Source organism: Oncorhynchus keta, chromosome 31, assembly GCF_023373465.1.
Source record: "Oncorhynchus keta strain PuntledgeMale-10-30-2019 chromosome 31, Oket_V2, whole genome shotgun sequence".
Lineage (NCBI taxonomy): Eukaryota > Metazoa > Chordata > Actinopteri > Salmoniformes > Salmonidae > Oncorhynchus > Oncorhynchus keta.
The window spans coordinates 26475063-26491656 of record NC_068451.1 but is presented as its reverse complement, the minus strand read 5'-3'; the positions used below and the strand labels follow the sequence as shown (position 1 = coordinate 26491656).

Sequence of the window (16594 nt, the reverse complement as noted above, 5' to 3'; positions counted from 1 at the left end):
TGACTATATTGTGGCTGAAATGTTAATGCCAGTTTTTTCAGACCAAATCTTGTTCAGGAGTTTTTTAAATAAAATCCTCCTCTCATGTCAGTGTTCATCCTATCTTTCTCTTCTAGACAAAGAGGAAGAGGCAGGTACAGGAATTTGTTTGTGTTTCAGTTTGTTAGTGGCCATGTCCCATCTCTCCCCATCCCTGTCAGTGCAATACAATATTATATCAGTGTGACATAACTGATGAAGCCTAACTCTCAAACACCCACCTTTATTTCAGAAAGGACTGAAAGAAACCAAAATGCATTAAAACGAAATAAAAAATAAATAAACATCTATTTCCCCTCCCGCTACATCCCACTGAAATGAACCAAAATATTTTTGTTGTTGAAATTCATGTAAATGCTTCTGAAAGAAAATAACAATTTCAGATGTTCTTTTTTCTTCTTTAAATAGAGATGTACACACGTTTCTTTATGGAAACATAAATGGTTTGTGTTGAAGGAGGATCGCTCTGGGGGGAGGGGCAGTAGATAAGCCAGGGGGTGGGGCAGGGCCTGGATTGGGTGTTAAAGAGGAAGGGGGAGTGCCGAAACGTCCTCAAAGAAGAAAGGGATTGGTGCTGGCGCCCGTCACTCCGGCCCCTCCCACTGCTCCCCCGGCTCCCATCACTCCAGCTGCCCCCATAGGCCCCCCAAAATTCAGCTGTGGGGGCAGGGCCCCTCCGGGCCCCATGAAGTGAGAGGACCCAGGAGGACCCATGGGCGAGAGCCCACCGTAGGGGGACATTCCCATGGGGCTCTGCATCATGCCCATCCCCAGGCCTGGTGCTCCAATACCCATTGGCCCCATGCCAGGGTATGCCATGGGGTTGGGTGGTACAGGGCTGGTGCGGAGGCTGCTGAGGCCCAGTGTGGAGGGCTGTGGGGAGATGGAGGACATGGGGGCGGCCGCGCCAAACGGGTTGGAGGTGAGGGGTGGCGTCGGGGAAACCCCCCTGCTGGAGATTGTGCTGCCCGGGGTGACTGCCATGCCAGGGGCTGAAGACGAGGCTGGAGAGGAGAGAATACTTCAATCAATGTACTTTCATTTATTACAAACACAAAGTGCTTAAAAATGTGTGTATTTATGTGCTTATGTGTGTTATCAGTACCTGTAGTCTGGAGGAAGGGGTTGTGTGTTGAGGAGGAGATTGATGGAGGAGGAGGTTGTTTAGGTTTGGGTTTAGAAGACACCAGTGAGTCCAGGTCCACCAGAGATGCGTTGGGCCCCAGGAACGACTCGGGGGTCTTACGGACAGGAAGTGAAGAGCACAGAGATGTGAGGTCAAAGGGCACCGGAGAACCCGCACTGTCGCCAGTTAACTGACCTCGCAGTTCTGGGTGTCCTACAGAGAGGAAGGGAGGGAGGGAAGGAGAGAGCGAGAGTGAAGGTGAACATGGAGTACTGTATTTAAAGTGACTAACCAGATTAGACACCACAGCAATATACCAGTATTACTGAGGGAGGATGGAATGCAAGACAACTGTGTTTGTGGGTGAATGGGGGGTGCTCAATGAGCATCTCATCCACATGTCCTTGCCATTATGTGTCAGTGTGTGTGTGGATGTACCTGTGCCATTAGTGTGTTTGGCGGAGTCGCTCCATGGGTCAGAGGTGATGATGGGGTCAACCCCGTCCCCAGCCCAGGGGTCTATTGGCCCCCCAAAAGAGGAGGTGGTGGAGAGGGGCACAGAGGGGCCCCAGGGGTCGACACTGGGGGGGGTCACAGCTATGGGGGAGGGAGACAGGCAGGGGTTTGGCTCATACAACACCAGGGTCGGGGTCAATACCATTTCAAGTCAGTCAATTCAAAAGATGAATTGGAATTCCCATCTAAGATTTCAAAAGTGCCATTTATTTTCAATTAGGATTGTTCATCTCTTGAACTGAACAGGAACCCAACACCATACAATAGTTTGGGAACAAGGAGCTGGGCTGGATCCCAAGTCCAATATGGCTTCCTTTCCCAACTTTCTCTCATTTATCTGTACTGCTATGGAAGAGCTGGACACAGACAATCTTTTCACTTGAAAGGAGGTAAGGACAGAGATCTTTTATTGAAACCAGAGATACCCCTGACTGAGATATGAAGGGTCACATACCAAATGATCTAAACATGCTGGCTATTTGAAGAGTATTGGGAAAATAGACCAAATGTATTGATGTCCAGTGTGTGGAGGTAGGGGTGTGGGACAAGGAGACGGAATGAGGGTAACAGGTGTAGACGGGGCCAGGGGAGTAAAGGTCAGAGGTCACTAACCTGAGGGTCCCCAGGGGTCAACGGAGTTGACTCTTGAGGAGGCTGTCTCTCCCCAGGGGTCTGGCGGGGGGGCTATCGTTGGGGGGGCCGTCCCTCCACTAGCCCATGGGTCTACGCTGGGGGGTGAGGCGGGCGATGAGGCACCCCAAGGGTCTGCAGGGGCCAGGCCCCAGGGGCCAGAGGCAGAGGGGGCTGGGAGGGGGACTGTGGGAGGGGGTGAGGGGCCGGCAGAGCCCCCAGAGGCAGCAGCAGGAGCCCCCCAGGGGTCCACAGCACTCAGCTCCATTAACGCACTCTGGGAGAGGATAATACACAGGTTATAACAACACACTGATGTTGAACAGACACCAAGAGTCAATGAGCTCAAGGCCTAGAGTAGTCTGTCTCTCATACACACACACACACACACACACTGATGTTGAACAGACACCAAGAGTCAATGAGCTCAAGGCTAGTGTAGTCTGTCTCTCATACACACACACCCACACACACCCACTGATGTTGAACAGACACCAAGAGTCAATGAGCTCAAGGCTAGTGTAGTCTGTCTCTCATACACACACACCCACACACACACCCACACTGATGTTGAACAGACACCAAGAGTCAATGAGCTCAATCAAGGCTAGTGTAGTCTGTCTCTCATACACACACACCCACACACACTAATGTTGAACAGACATCAAGAGTCAATGAGCTCAAGGCTCGAGTAGTCCGTCTCTCATACACACACACACACACTGATGTTGAACAGACATCAAGAGTCAATGAGCTCAAGGCTAGTGTAGTCTGTCTCTCATACACACACACACACACACTGATGTTGAACAGACATCAAGAGTCAATGAGCTCAAGGCTCGAGTAGTCCGTCTCTCATACACACACACACACACACTGATGTTGAACAGACATCAAGAGTCAATGAGCTCAAGGCTAGTGTAGTCTGTCTCTCATACACACACACACACACACTGATGTTGAACAGACATCAAGAGTCAATGAGCTCAAGGCTAGTGTAGTCCGTCTCTCACACACACACACACACTAATGTTGAACAGACACCAAGAGTCAATGAGCTCAAGGCTAGTGTAGTCCGTCTCTCATACACACACACACACACACACACACACACACACACACACACACACACACACACACACACACACACACACACACACACACACACACACACACACACACACACACACACACACTAATGTTGAACAGACACCAAGAGTCAATGAGCTCAAGGCCTAGTGTAGTCCGTCTCTCATACACACACACCCACACACACACACCCACACACACTGAAAATCACAGAGCAGTCAGTTAACATACACACTAAACAAATGTTGACACAGGCAACACACACAGTTGCCTTGATAAAAGCAGAGGATGAAAGAAGGGATAGATCAACTAGTACCGGGACGGGAGAGAGCGAGGGGTGTTTCTTGTTTCTCAACCTGTGGTCTGGGGACCAGCACTGGTCTGTTGATTTTGCTGACCAGTCAGTCAGATAATTGGCAAACTCTCAGTTCTTAAGCACAACTTTTAATTTTAAAAAAGGCACCTCTAGAAAATATCATAGCTTTCAGTCAGTTACCTGATAGGGTTTAGAAACCCTTCTGGTTTCGGTCTACACTACCTTCGCTTTCAGCTCTCTCCAACACAGAATGCACAGGTGAGAGACACAACTACAGCAGGTAACACCAGGAGAGAGAAAGAGGAACTGAGTGGTATTGTCTAAAGAGTGTGTGTAGCCCCCATCCCTCCCTCCCCTATGGCTGGCGTACACACACGTCACCAAACACACCTCCTCTGGCTTGGCCTTCTCCATCCTGCTCTCCTCGATGGCCATCTGCAGTCTCAGGTCGTCCCCCTGCGCAGCCTCTCCTCCTGCCAATCACATACAGCTGTGATGTCATCACCTGCGACAAGCGCTCGGGCAGGCCAGCCCATAGGCACAGATCTAGGATCAGCTTACTACCTCCAAATTGTAGCCAAAGCCATTTGGGGAGAATATGCTAAACTGACATTAGATCAGTGTCTAGGGAGCAACTTAATTTCACTCCCCCAGGAAGCACTATCTGACCGTGATGCAAAGCTCCAGGAGAGATGCTGCCTTTAGTGGCTGCTCTCAGATCAGCTCTCCTCAACCCACCTTAGGGAGATGGAAAACATTCTCCCTTCCTTGAGGAAATCAAAAACTGATTCTCGACCAGCCGCTATGGGCAGTATCCTCTTTCACCTTCTGAAGAAGCTGGTCAGGGTCCCAGCCATACTGGACGTGGACTGTCTGCCAGGGATCTCTATTCAACCACTGCCTGTATCCAGAAGTGTTCATGGGGAGACAAAACAACAGTCCTCTTCTTGTGCTTCTGCAAGGAAGTTGACATTCTAGAACGAAGTCGGGGTGCTAGAATGACGTCGGGGTCCTAGAATATGACGTCGGGGTCCTAGAATGACGTCGGGGTCCTAGAATATGAAGTCGGGGTGCTAGAATGACGTCGGGGTCCTAGAATATGAAGTCGGGGTGCTAGAATGACGTCGGGGTCCTAGAATATGACGTCGGGGTCCTAGAATGACGTCGGGGTCCTAGAATATGACGTCGGGGTCCTAGAATGACGTCGGGGTCCTAGAATATGAAGTCGGGGTGCTAGAATGACGTCGGGGTGCTAGAATATGACGTCGGGGTGCTAGAATATGACGTCGGGGTGCTAGAATATGACGTCGGGGTGCTAGAATTACACTGAGGTTGTATCTATACTTAAGAACTTTGTGAGACAAAAGAACAAAGTGGATAAAAAACAAGCTGTAGTTTTAACAATGCTCAGGGAGCGTTGTTTTGCCTCAGCCTCTAAACTTCTGAATACCGGTGTTGATTGAATACTGCCCTCCAACTTGCAGAGTGCGGGCACTGGAAGATGCCTTTAATTGAGTGTGTTTAAGTATGTCATTATGTGTGTAGTTTGAAGCATGCTTTCAGAACAGAGTCATTTGCAATGGAAGGAAAAAAGGGAGTAATCACTCATTCAGAAAGGGTTCAATTGAGTCATTCAAATGATGAAGTCTTTGCCATGCATCATTTTACACTGATTAAATCATAGGGGAGTTATTTTTAAAACTACTTGTTTCCTTATATTATTAACCCATTGACGTGTATGTTTGGAATTAATGAAACAGATCATTCCTATGAATATCATTCATTTTGATTGGGATTAAGACTCGATGGAGTGACTGCCGGCTGGGTAGACAGATTGACAGATAGATAGGTAGATGATCGGTCGGTCAGGTGGTGACCTTTGCCCCCTGACCTGTTCTTGTACTTCCTTGCTGAGTGTGAGTGCATAGCGGAGCTCTGCGTCCTCCAGAGGGGCCACAGTAGTCTGGGGGTCAGGGGTCAGAGGGTAAAGGTGAGTGAATGGAAACACACATTGTCCTGGGTTAACCTTGCTATGCCCGGATACTTCTGTTATGGACTGTAGTTAAGTGTCACCATATATATGTGTTCTATGTATAGTGGTTGTAGGGTGTACAGTGCATATATCCTATACAAATCAACCCCTTTATCAAGCCATTGGACCTCAGGTTAACAGTGTGGTTGGCCAGCGGGGGCTCTGCCTACCCTCCACCAGCTCCAGGCTGGCTGTACTGTATACCTGTTCCGCCTCCTCCTTGCTCATGGCCAGGGCCAGCTGCAGCTGCAGGTCCTCCTCACCGGAGCTCTGTGGCCACGCTTGCTCTGGGTCCGCCCCTCCGGAGTGAGAGCCCTGAGACAGCGCTCCACCCCCCGGACCTGGAGCTGAGGGGGCCGAAGAGGCTGGGGGACAGGATGAGGGGAACGGAGAACAGGGAAAGGAGGCGAAAGAAAATGGTATTGCGTGTGCATCATGGCATAGTTAGAGCTGGGCAGGAACAAAAGCCTGCAAACACCAAATGCATCTCTCCAGGATCAGGGCAGCTCTGCATCACAGCAGACAACTTAAAACTACATTTCTGTTTATGGTTTGCTTTCCTCCTCAATCTGTATCAGATCCCCTGGTGGCTGGTGCAGGCTGGGTAATGTAGTTGTCTCTCACCACTGGTGGTCTGTGCCATCTTCTCTTTGGTCTTGAGGGCATGGATCCTCTCCTCTCGTAGTCTCTCCTCGTCCTTCAGCAGTGTTACCAGCTGTTTGGCCTTCTCCCGCACATTCACCCCCTGACACACATGCAGGTGAATGCACATGAGTACATACAACTCAGTGCATAACCTTCCTAACTACCCAGCTGTGTCACTGAATAGTTGATAAATGTCAGTTATTTGCCTGCAAACTAAGTGCTACATTCCTGTTTCAGTCGTTCCATTTCCATCAGTGTTTCCCTGTGACCTGTTATATTGCCATTACCAGCCCATAAACATGTTACTGTTGGCTTTCACTCTGTGTTTGATTAAGAGGTCACAGTAAAACATTGTAAAGTCCTTGAATGAGAGGCGAGTAGTGATCCCGTACCAGTGTGTGTTTGGGAATGTGTGTACAGTGTGTGTGCACAGTGTGTGTGCGCGTGCGAGCGCGTCGTACCTGGTCCTTGCCGTCTCTGTCGATGAACTGGAAGTCCTTGAGAGTCTGGACAGCGTAGATGTTCTCTCTGCACTGCTGAGCCACGCGCTCTGAACCAGTCTTTATGAGGTACTCCATGAGAGTCATAGCCTGGAGAACACACAGTACATTAGAAACCACAGAGATATTCAATTACTGGAGATGCTATGTCATAAGCCCTCAAAGTTCCAGAACAGGACGAGAATAGCAGCCATAGATGTGGTAAAGAGGTCAATCGAACTCGACCAAAACAATGGAATTGCCAAGGAAGAGTACAGGAAAGGGCAGTGAAGGAATATCCCGAATCTCCTCATTTCCCCACAGTAGAATTAGCCTACATTTAGGCTATTGTTTATGTGCATTTCACACTATGTTGAGGTACAAATCAGAGTATAAAGCTTGTATGGACACTAACCCCCATACAGGTTCATGTCATTATCACCAAGCAACTGCATTACAGTTAAAAACTACTTTTATTACCACCACCGATTGCTGTATGCTACACTCATATATATATATATATATATATATATATATATATATATATATATATATATATATATATATATATATATACACAGACACACACGTTTGGGTGTCACTTAGAAATGTCCTTGTTTTTTTAAAGAAAAACTACTTTTTTGTTCATTAAAATAACATCAGATTGATCAGAAATAGTGTATACATTGTTCATTTCAAACATTCATGGAATCATTAATTCCACTGAAACTGACAGGCTAGCTAACAAGCATAATGTGCACAAAATCTTATCCCTGGCTGACCTAGTCACTGGCCAAAATGGAAGATATTTTATACTGTCATATGAAGCCTTAGAACAATGAGACAGATATTTCACCGGATGTATAAATGTGAAGCATCTGTTTGGCATTTCTACTCACTACCAAATATGGTAGTGAAAGGAAGCCCAGTGGGCGGCAGTGGGAGAAGATGGAACAAGATGGATTTGTCAATATTCTGCAAATTCTCTCAATACAGTTCTCTTCCCAAAACTAAAATATGTTACGAACAGAGTGGACTAAACTTTGCCAAAGTATTTAAAAAAATGGTGGTTTAGAAACAGTGCAAAAGCAAATTGAGTTATTGCAAATATGCAAATGAATGCTAGAACGCGACAATAGGATTTTGCTAGATCATGCTTGGTTCTGCCCACTATGACTCATCTGATCCCATTTGAAAACAACGGACTGTGGTCTATCTTGGTTTAGTTATGTCCATTCTAGTATTCTAATTCCTATTTCTATGTGTACAAATACAACAGTGAGAGTGAGTGTGTGAGCAGACAAACCAGACAGACTACGTCACCTGTTGTTATGGTCAATATTGAACAGACATTCACACAACTTTCCTTTTCACTTCCTCTCGCTCACCACCCACACATGCAAACCTTGTAGACGTGTCTCCAGTTCTTGCCGTGGTCGTTGAGTCGTTTCCACACCATGCTCATGATCTCAGAGAAGGCCACTACGTTGTAGGTCAGGTCTGCTATCTCTGACATCAGAGAGCTGCTGGGGCCCCATGGGTCATTGGACGTCGCTTCCCGCACCTGGAGACAAGGGGAGGCCAGGGACAGAGGAGACAAGGGGCGTGGGGGGGAAAGAGAGACGAGGGGGGGACAGAGGAGACAAGGGGCGTGGGGGGGAAAGAGAGACGAGGGGGGGGAAAGAGAGACGAGGGGGGGAAAGAGAGACGAGGGGGGGAAAGAGAGACGAGGGGGGAGAGACACACGGGACAAAGGGGGGAGAGACACAGGGGACAAAGGGGGGAGAGACACATGGGACAAAGGGGGAGAGACACAGGGGACAAAGGGGGGAGAGACACAGGGGACAAAGGGGGAGAGACACATGGGACAAAGGGGGGAGAGACACATCAGGATTCTTTCTTTAACCTTTATTTAACTAGACAAGTCAGTTAAGAACAAAATATTATTTACAATGACGGCCTAGGAACAGTGGGTTAACTGCCTCGTTCATGGGCAGAACGACAGATGTTTACCTTGTCAGCTCAGGGATTCGATCGAGAAACCTTTCGGTTACTGGCCCATGGCTCTAACCACTAGGCGACCTGACGCCCCAAAAGCAGTCAACATTGAACAATCTAAGGTGTGATTTATTGATCAATTAATTGATTAATACACTGGTAGTTTATATCAAGACAACAGACTATTCATTCCCTTGGCAAGCTCAAGCCAACAAAATATATTACGATACAAAGCTCCCGACTAAACATGTAAAAACAGACAAAACAATTATGCAAAGTACTTTAATCAAATGAACCCCCTGATAAGTCCACAGCCGTGATCGTAGGTCACCTTAACTGATCATCTCTTCTACTCTCTGGGGTGTGGAGATGATGTGATGATAAACAGGCTGGACAGAATCATCATGATGAATGGATAACATGATTACATGAACACAGATAGCGAGAGGTGGAGATACAGGGAGTACACAGTGGAATGTATTCTTTGGTAAGTAGTTAATAGTCAATAGTTAAGAGGAGTTAAAGACAGAAGGGAGGAGAGGAAGAAAGAGTTGGAGAGGGAGGAAGCAGAGGCGGGGAAGACTGAGGTGAGATGGCCTTCAATGAAGTGGTGAGGATAGGAGGAAGAGGACAATGGGTAACAGAAGAATAAAAAAAATAGAGGTGTGGGTGGAAAAGTGGTCGGAGAGGAAGAGAGAAAAGAAAGAGGACGAGCGAACCTTGATCTCGGCCTCTGAGAAGTTGTGGACAATGTTCTTTACTTGTCGCCGTAGCGATGAGGTCGACATGGCAACCGTCTGGCTGTCGGGTTCCACAGAAAATCTGCCCCACACATAGAAAGAGAGGGGTTGTAAAACAGTTAATACAACACAAAACAAATAGCAGCCAGGGCAAAGTGTGCAGTGAGTTAATACACAGAGAGAGGAGAGGAGCCAAACTCCAGACATCAAGAGAGAGAGACATCAAGAGAGAGAGAGAGAGAGAGGCATCGAGAGACATCGAGAGAGAGAGGCATCGAGAGACATCGAGAGAGAGAGAGGCATCGAGAGAGAGAGAGAGAGAGAGGCATCGAGAGACATCGAGAGAGAGAGGCATCGAGAGACATCGAGAGAGAGAGAGGCATCGAGAGAGAGAGAGAGGCATCGAGAGACATCGAGAGAGAGAGAGGCATCGAGAGAGAGAGAGAGGCATCGAGAGGCATCGAGAGGCATCGAGAGACGTCGAGAGAGAGAGGCATCGAGAGGCATCGAGAGAGAGAGAGGCATCGAGAGAGAGAGAGAGGCATCGAGAGACATCGAGAGAGAGAGGCATCGAGAGACATCGAGAGAGAGAGAGGCATCGAGAGAGAGAGAGGCATCGAGAGAGAGAGAGGCATCGAGAGAGAGAGAGGCATCGAGAGACATCAAGAGAGAGCGGCATCGAGAGAGAGAGAGGCATCGAGAGGCATCGAGAGAGAGAGAGGCATCGAGAGGCATCAAGAGGCATCGAGAGACATCAAGAGAGAGGCATCGAGAGAGAGCGAGGCATCGAGAGACATCAAGAGAGAGAGGCATCGAGAGAGAGAGAGGCATCGAGAGAGAGAGAGGCATCGAGAGAGAGAGAGGCATCGAGAGACATCAAGAGAGAGCGGCATCGAGAGAGAGAGAGGCATCGAGAGAGAGAGAGGCATCGAGAGGCATCAAGAGGCATCGAGAGACATCAAGAGAGAGGCATCGAGAGAGAGCGAGGCATCGAGAGACATCAAGAGAGAGAGGCATCGAGAGAGAGAGAGGCATCGAGAGACATCAAGAGAGAGGCATCGAGAGACATCAAGAGAGAGGCATCGAGAGACATCAAGAGAGAGGCATCGAGAGACATCGAGAGAGAGGCATCGAGAGACATCGAGAGAGAGCGAGGCATCGAGAGAGAGAGAGGCATCGAGAGAGAGAGAGGCATCGAGAGAGAGAGAGGCATCGAGAGAGAGAGAGGCATCGAGAGGCATCGAGAGAGAGAGAGGCATCGAGAGAGAGAGAGAGGCATCGAGAGAGAGAGAGGCATCGAGAGAGAGAGTGGCATCGAGAGAGAGAGTGGCATCGAGAGGCATCAAGAGAGAGGCATCAAGAGAGAGAGAGGCATCGAGAGGCATCGAGAGAGAGAGAGGCATCGAGAGGCATCGAGAGAGAGAGAGGCATCGAGAGGCATCGAGAGAGAGAGAGGCATCGAGAGAGAGAGAGGCATCGAGAGAGAGAGTGGCATCGAGAGAGAGAGAGGCATCGAGAGGGAGAGAGGCATCGAGAGGCATCGAGAGAGAGAGAGAGGCATCGAGAGGCATCGAGAGAGAGAGAGGCATCGAGAGGCATCGAGAGAGGGAGAGAGGCATCGAGAGGCATCGAGAGAGAGAGAGGCATCGAGAGGCATCGAGAGAGAGAGAGAGAGGCATCGAGAGACATCGAGAGAGAGAGAGAGAGGCATCGAGAGACATCGAGAGAGAGGCATCGAGAGAGAGAGAGAGAGAGAGAGAGGCATCGAGAGGCATCGAGAGAGAGAGAGGCATCGAGAGACATAGAGAGAGAGAGAGAGAGAGAGAGAGAGAGAGAGAGAGAGAGAGAGAGAGAGGCATCGAGAGACATCGAGAGAGAGAGAGAGAGAGGCATCGAGAGACATCGAGAGAGAGAGAGAGAGGGATCGAGAGACATCGAGAGAGAGAGAGAGGCATCGAGAGAGAGAGAGGCATCGAGAGACATCGAGAGAGAGAGAGAGAGAGAGAGACATCGAGAGACATCGAGAGAGAGAGAGAGGCATCGAGAGACATCGAGAGAGAGAGAGAGGCATCGAGAGAGGCATCGAGAGACATCGAGAGAGAGAGAGGCATCGAGAGAGAGAGAGGCATCGAGAGAGAGAGAGGCATCGAGAGAGAGGCATCGAGAGACATCAAGAGAGAGCGGCATCGAGAGACATCAAGAGAGAGCGGCATTGAGAGAGAGAGAGGCATCGAGAGGCATCGAGAGAGAGAGAGGCATCGAGAGGCATCGAGAGACATCAAGAGAGAGGCATCGAGAGACATCAAGAGAGCGAGGCATCGAGAGACATCGAGAGAGAGAGAGGCATCGAGAGGCATCGAGAGAGAGAGAGGCATCGAGAGACATCAAGAGAGAGCGAGGCATCGAGAGAGAGAGAGGCATCGAGAGAGAGAGAGGCATCGAGAGAGAGAGAGGCATCGAGAGGCATCGAGAGAGAGAGAGGCATCGAGAGAGAGAGAGGCATCGAGAGGCATCGAGAGAGAGAGAGGCATCGAGAGGCATCGAGAGAGAGAGAGGCATCGAGAGAGAGAGAGGCATCGAGAGAGAGAGTGGCATCGAGAGAGAGTGGCATCGAGAGAGAGAGTGGCATCGAGAGAGAGAGAGGCATCGAGAGACATCAAGAGAGAGGCATCAAGAGAGAGGCATCGAGAGAGAGAGAGGCATCGAGAGGCATCGAGAGAGAGAGAGCATCGAGAGAGAGAGAGAGAGAGAGAGCATCGAGAGGCATCGAGAGAGAGAGGCATCGAGAGGCATCGAGAGAGAGAGAGGCATCGAGAGAGAGAGAGGCATCGAGAGAGAGAGAGGCATCGAGAGAGAGAGAGGCATCGAGAGAGAGAGAGGCATCGAGAGAGAGAGAGACATCGAGAGACATCAAGAGAGAGGCATCAAGAGAGAGGCATCAAGAGAGAGGCATCGAGAGAGAGAGAGGCATCGAGAGGCATCGAGAGAGAGAGAGAGGCATCGAGAGAGAGAGAGGCATCGAGAGAGAGAGAGGCATCGAGAGAGAGAGAGGCATCGAGAGAGAGAGAGGCATCGAGAGAGAGAGTGGCATCGAGAGAGAGAGAGGCATCGAGAGAGAGAGTGGCAACGAGAGAGAGAGAGGCATCGAGAGAGAGAGTGGCATCGAGAGAGAGAGTGGCATCGAGAGAGAGAGAGGCATCGAGAGAGAGAGTGGCATCGAGAGAGAGAGTGGCATCGAGAGAGAGAGAGGCATCGAGAGAGAGAGAGGCATCGAGAGAGAGAGAGGCATCGAGAGGCATCGAGAGAGAGAGAGAGGCATCGAGAGGCATCGAGAGAGAGAGAGGCATCGAGAGACATCAAGAGAGAGGCATCAGAGAGAGAGAGAGGCATCGAGAGGCATCGAGAGAGAGAGAGGCAGCGAGAGGCATCGAGAGAGAGAGAGGCATCGAGAGAGAGAGAGAGGCATCAAGAGAGGCATCGAGAGAGAGAGAGGCATCGAGAGGCATCGAGAGAGAGAGAGAGGCATCGAGAGGCATCGAGAGAGAGAGAGGCATCGAGAGAGGCATCGAGAGGCATCGAGAGAGAGAGAGGCATCGAGAGGCATCGAGAGAGAGAGAGGCATCGAGAGAGAGAGAGAGAGGCATCAAGAGAGAGCATCGAGAGAGAGGCATCAGAGAGAGAGAGCATCGAGAGAGGAGGCATCAGAGAGAGAGAGAGAGGCATCGAGAGGCATCGAGAGAGAGAGAGAGGCATCGAGAGACAGAGAGAGGCATCGAGAGACATCGAGAGAGAGAGAGGCATCGAGAGAGAGCATCGAGAGAGAGAGAGGAGAGGCATCGAGAGAGAGAGAGGCATCGAGAGACAGAGGCATCGAGAGAGAGAGAGGCATCGAGAGAGAGAGAGAGAGAGGCATCAAGAGAGAGATCGAGAGAGAGAGCATCGAGAGAGAGAGAGAGAGAGGCATCGAGAGAGAGAGAGGCATCGAGAGAGAGCATCGAGAGAGAGAGAGAGGCATCGAGAGAGAGAGAGGCATCGAGAGAGAGAGAGAGGCATCGAGAGAGAGAGAGAGAGAGAGGCATCGAGAGAGAGAGAAGGCATCGAGAGAGAGAGAGGCATCGAGAGAGGCATCGAGAGAGCATCGAGAGGCATCGAGAGAGAGGCATCGAGAGAGAGAGAGGCATCGAGAGGCATCGAGAGGCATCGAGAGAGAGAGAGAGAGAGAGGCATCGAGAGAGAGAGGCATCGAGAGAGCATCGAGAGAGAGAGAGAGGCATCGAGAGAGAGAGAGAGCATCGAGAGAGAGAGGCATCGAGAGAGAGAGAGAGAGAGAGGCATCGAGAGAGAGAGAGGCATCGAGAGAGAGAGAGAGGCATCGAGAGAGAGAGAGGCATCGAGAGAGGCATCAAGAGAGAGGCATCGAGAGAGAGAGAGGCATCGAGAGAGAGAGAGAGGCATCGAGAGAGAGAGAGGCATCGAGAGAGAGAGAGAGCATCGAGAGGCATCGAGAGAGAGAGAGGCAGAGATCGAGAGGCATCGAGAGAGAGAGAGAGAGAGAGAGGCAGAGAGAGAGAGCATCGAGAGAGAGAGAGGCATCGAGAGAGAGAGAGAGGCATCGAGAGAGAGAGAGGCATCGAGAGAGAGAGAGGCATCGAGAGAGAGAGAGAGAGGCATCGAGAGAGGCAGAGAGGCATCGAGAGAGAGAGAGAGGCATCGAGAGGCATCGAGAGAGAGAGAGGCATCGAGAGGCATCAAGAGAGAGAGGCATCAGAGAGAGGCATCGAGAGAGAGAGGCATCAGAGGCATCGAGAGAGAGAGAGGCATCGAGAGAGAGAGAGAGAGAGGCAGAGAGAGAGCATCGAGAGAGAGAGGCATCGAGAGAGAGAGAGGGCATCGAGAGAGAGAGGAGAGGCATCGAGAGAGAGAGAGGCATCGAGAGAGAGAGAGAGAGAGAGAGAGCATCGAGAGAGAGAGGCAGAGAGAGATCGAGAGAGAGAGAGAGAGGCATCGAGAGAGAGAGAGGCATCATCGAGAGAGAGAGAGAGAGGCATCGAGAGAGAGAGAGGCAGAGAGGCATCGAGAGAGAGAGGCAGAGAGGCATCGAGAGAGAGAGAGGCATCGAGAGAGAGAGAGGCATCGAGAGAGGCAAGATCGAGAGAGAGAGAGGCATCGAGAGAGGCATCGAGAGAGGCATCGAGAGAGAGAGAGGCATCGAGAGAGAGAGAGGCATCGAGAGAGAGAGGCAGAGAGAGAGAGGCATCGAGAGAGAGAGAGACATCGAGAGGCATCGAGAGAGAGAGGCATCGAGAGAGAGAGAGGCATCGAGAGAGCAGAGAGAGAGAGAGAGAGAGGCATCGAGAGAGAGAGACATCGAGAGAGAGAGAGAGGCATCGAGAGAGAGAGAGGCATCGAGAGAGAGAGAGAGGCATCGAGAGGCATCGAGAGAGAGAGAGGCATCGAAGAGAGAGGCATCGAGAGAGAGAGAGGCATCGAGAGAGAGCATCGAGAGAGAGAGAGAGAGAGGCACGAGAGGCATCGAGAGAGAGAGAGAGGCATCGAGAGAGAGAGAGAGAGAGAGAGGCATCGAGAGAGAGAGAGGCATCGAGAGAGAGAGAGGCATCGAGAGAGAGAGCATCGAGAGAGAGAGAGGAGAGAGAGAGCATCGAGAGAGATCGAGAGACATCAAGAGAGAGGCATCGAGAGAGAGAGAGGCATCGAGAGAGAGAGGCATCGAGAGAGAGAGAGCATCGAGAGAGAGAGAGAGGCATCGAGAGAGAGAGAGAGAGAGAGAGGCATCGAGAGAGAGAGAGGCATCGAGAGAGAGAGGCATCGAGAGAGAGAGAGGCATCGAGAGAGAGAGAGGCATCGAGAGAGAGAGAGAGAGAGGCATCGAGAGAGAGAGAGGCATCGAGAGAGAGAGATCGAGAGAGAGAGAGGCATCGAGAGAGAGAGATCAGAGAGAGAGGCAGAGAGAGAGAGGCATCGAGAGAGAGAGAGGCATCGAGAGAGAGGCAGAGAGAGAGAGAGGCATCGAGAGAGAGAGAGAGAGAGAGAGGCATCGAGAGAGAGAGGCAGAGAGAGAGAGAGGCATCGAGAGAGAGAGAGAGAGAGAGAGAGAGAGAGAGAGAGAGAGAGAGAGGCATCGAGAGAGAGAGAGAGAGGAGAGAGATCGAGAGAGAGAGAGAGTCGAGAGAGAGAGAGAGAGAGAGGCATCGAGAGAGAGAGAGAGGCATCGAGAGAGAGAGAGAGAGAGAGAGAGGCATCGAGAGAGAGGCATCGAGAGAGAGAGAGGCATCGAGAGAGAGAGAGAGAGAGAGAGAGGCATCGAGAGAGAGAGGCATCGAGAGAGAGAGAGGCATCGAGAGAGAGAGAGGCATCGAGAGAGAGAGAGAGAGAGAGAGAGAGGGATCGAGAGAGAGAGAGAGAGAGAGAGAGAGCATCGAGAGAGAGAGAGAGAGAGAGAGGCAGCGAGAGAGAGAGAGAGAGAGAGAGAGAGAGAGAGAGAGGCATAGAGAGAGAGAGAGAGAGAGAGGCATCGAGAGAGAGAGAGAGAGAGAGAGCATCGAGAGAGAGAGAGAGAGAGAGAGGCATCGAGAGAGAGAGAGAGAGAGAGGCATCGAGAGAGAGAGAGAGAGAGAGATCGAGGAGAGAGAGAGAGAGAGGCATCGAGAGAGAGAGAGAGAGAGAGAGAGGCATCGAGAGAGAGAGAGAGAGAGCATCGAGAGAGAGAGCATCGAGAGAGAGAGGCATCGAGAGAGAGAGAGAGAGAGAGGCATCGAGAGAGAGAGAGAGAGAGAGAGGCATCGAGAGAGAGAGAGAGAGAGAGGCATCGAGAGAGAGAGAGAGACGAGAGAGAGAGGCATCGAGAGAGAGGGCATCGAGAGAGAGAGAGAGAGAGAGAGAGGCATCGAGAGAGAGAGAGAGAGAGAGAGAGCATCGAGAGAGAGAGAGAGAGAGGCGAGAGAGAGAGAGAGAGAGAGAGAGAGG

General features: G+C 50.6%; 1 protein-coding gene across 1 annotated transcript in view; it reads right to left on the bottom strand.

Moving 5' to 3' along the window:
* Nucleotides 1–14: 14 nt before the first annotated feature.
* LOC127914240 (epsin-1-like) overlaps nucleotides 15–16594 on the bottom strand; it is a 24397-nt gene continuing 7817 nt past the window's right edge. Inside the window, 12 exon segments of the mRNA XM_052489214.1 lie at nucleotides 15–1043; nucleotides 1145–1378; nucleotides 1604–1762; nucleotides 2294–2588; nucleotides 4107–4174; nucleotides 4177–4189; nucleotides 5608–5679; nucleotides 5953–6113; nucleotides 6373–6493; nucleotides 6855–6983; nucleotides 8278–8436; nucleotides 9590–9692. Coding sequence (XP_052345174.1) covers nucleotides 592–1043; nucleotides 1145–1378; nucleotides 1604–1762; nucleotides 2294–2588; nucleotides 4107–4174; nucleotides 4177–4189; nucleotides 5608–5679; nucleotides 5953–6113; nucleotides 6373–6493; nucleotides 6855–6983; nucleotides 8278–8436; nucleotides 9590–9658 — 1932 coding nt within the window. The 5' untranslated portion in view covers nucleotides 9659–9692 and the 3' untranslated portion in view covers nucleotides 15–591.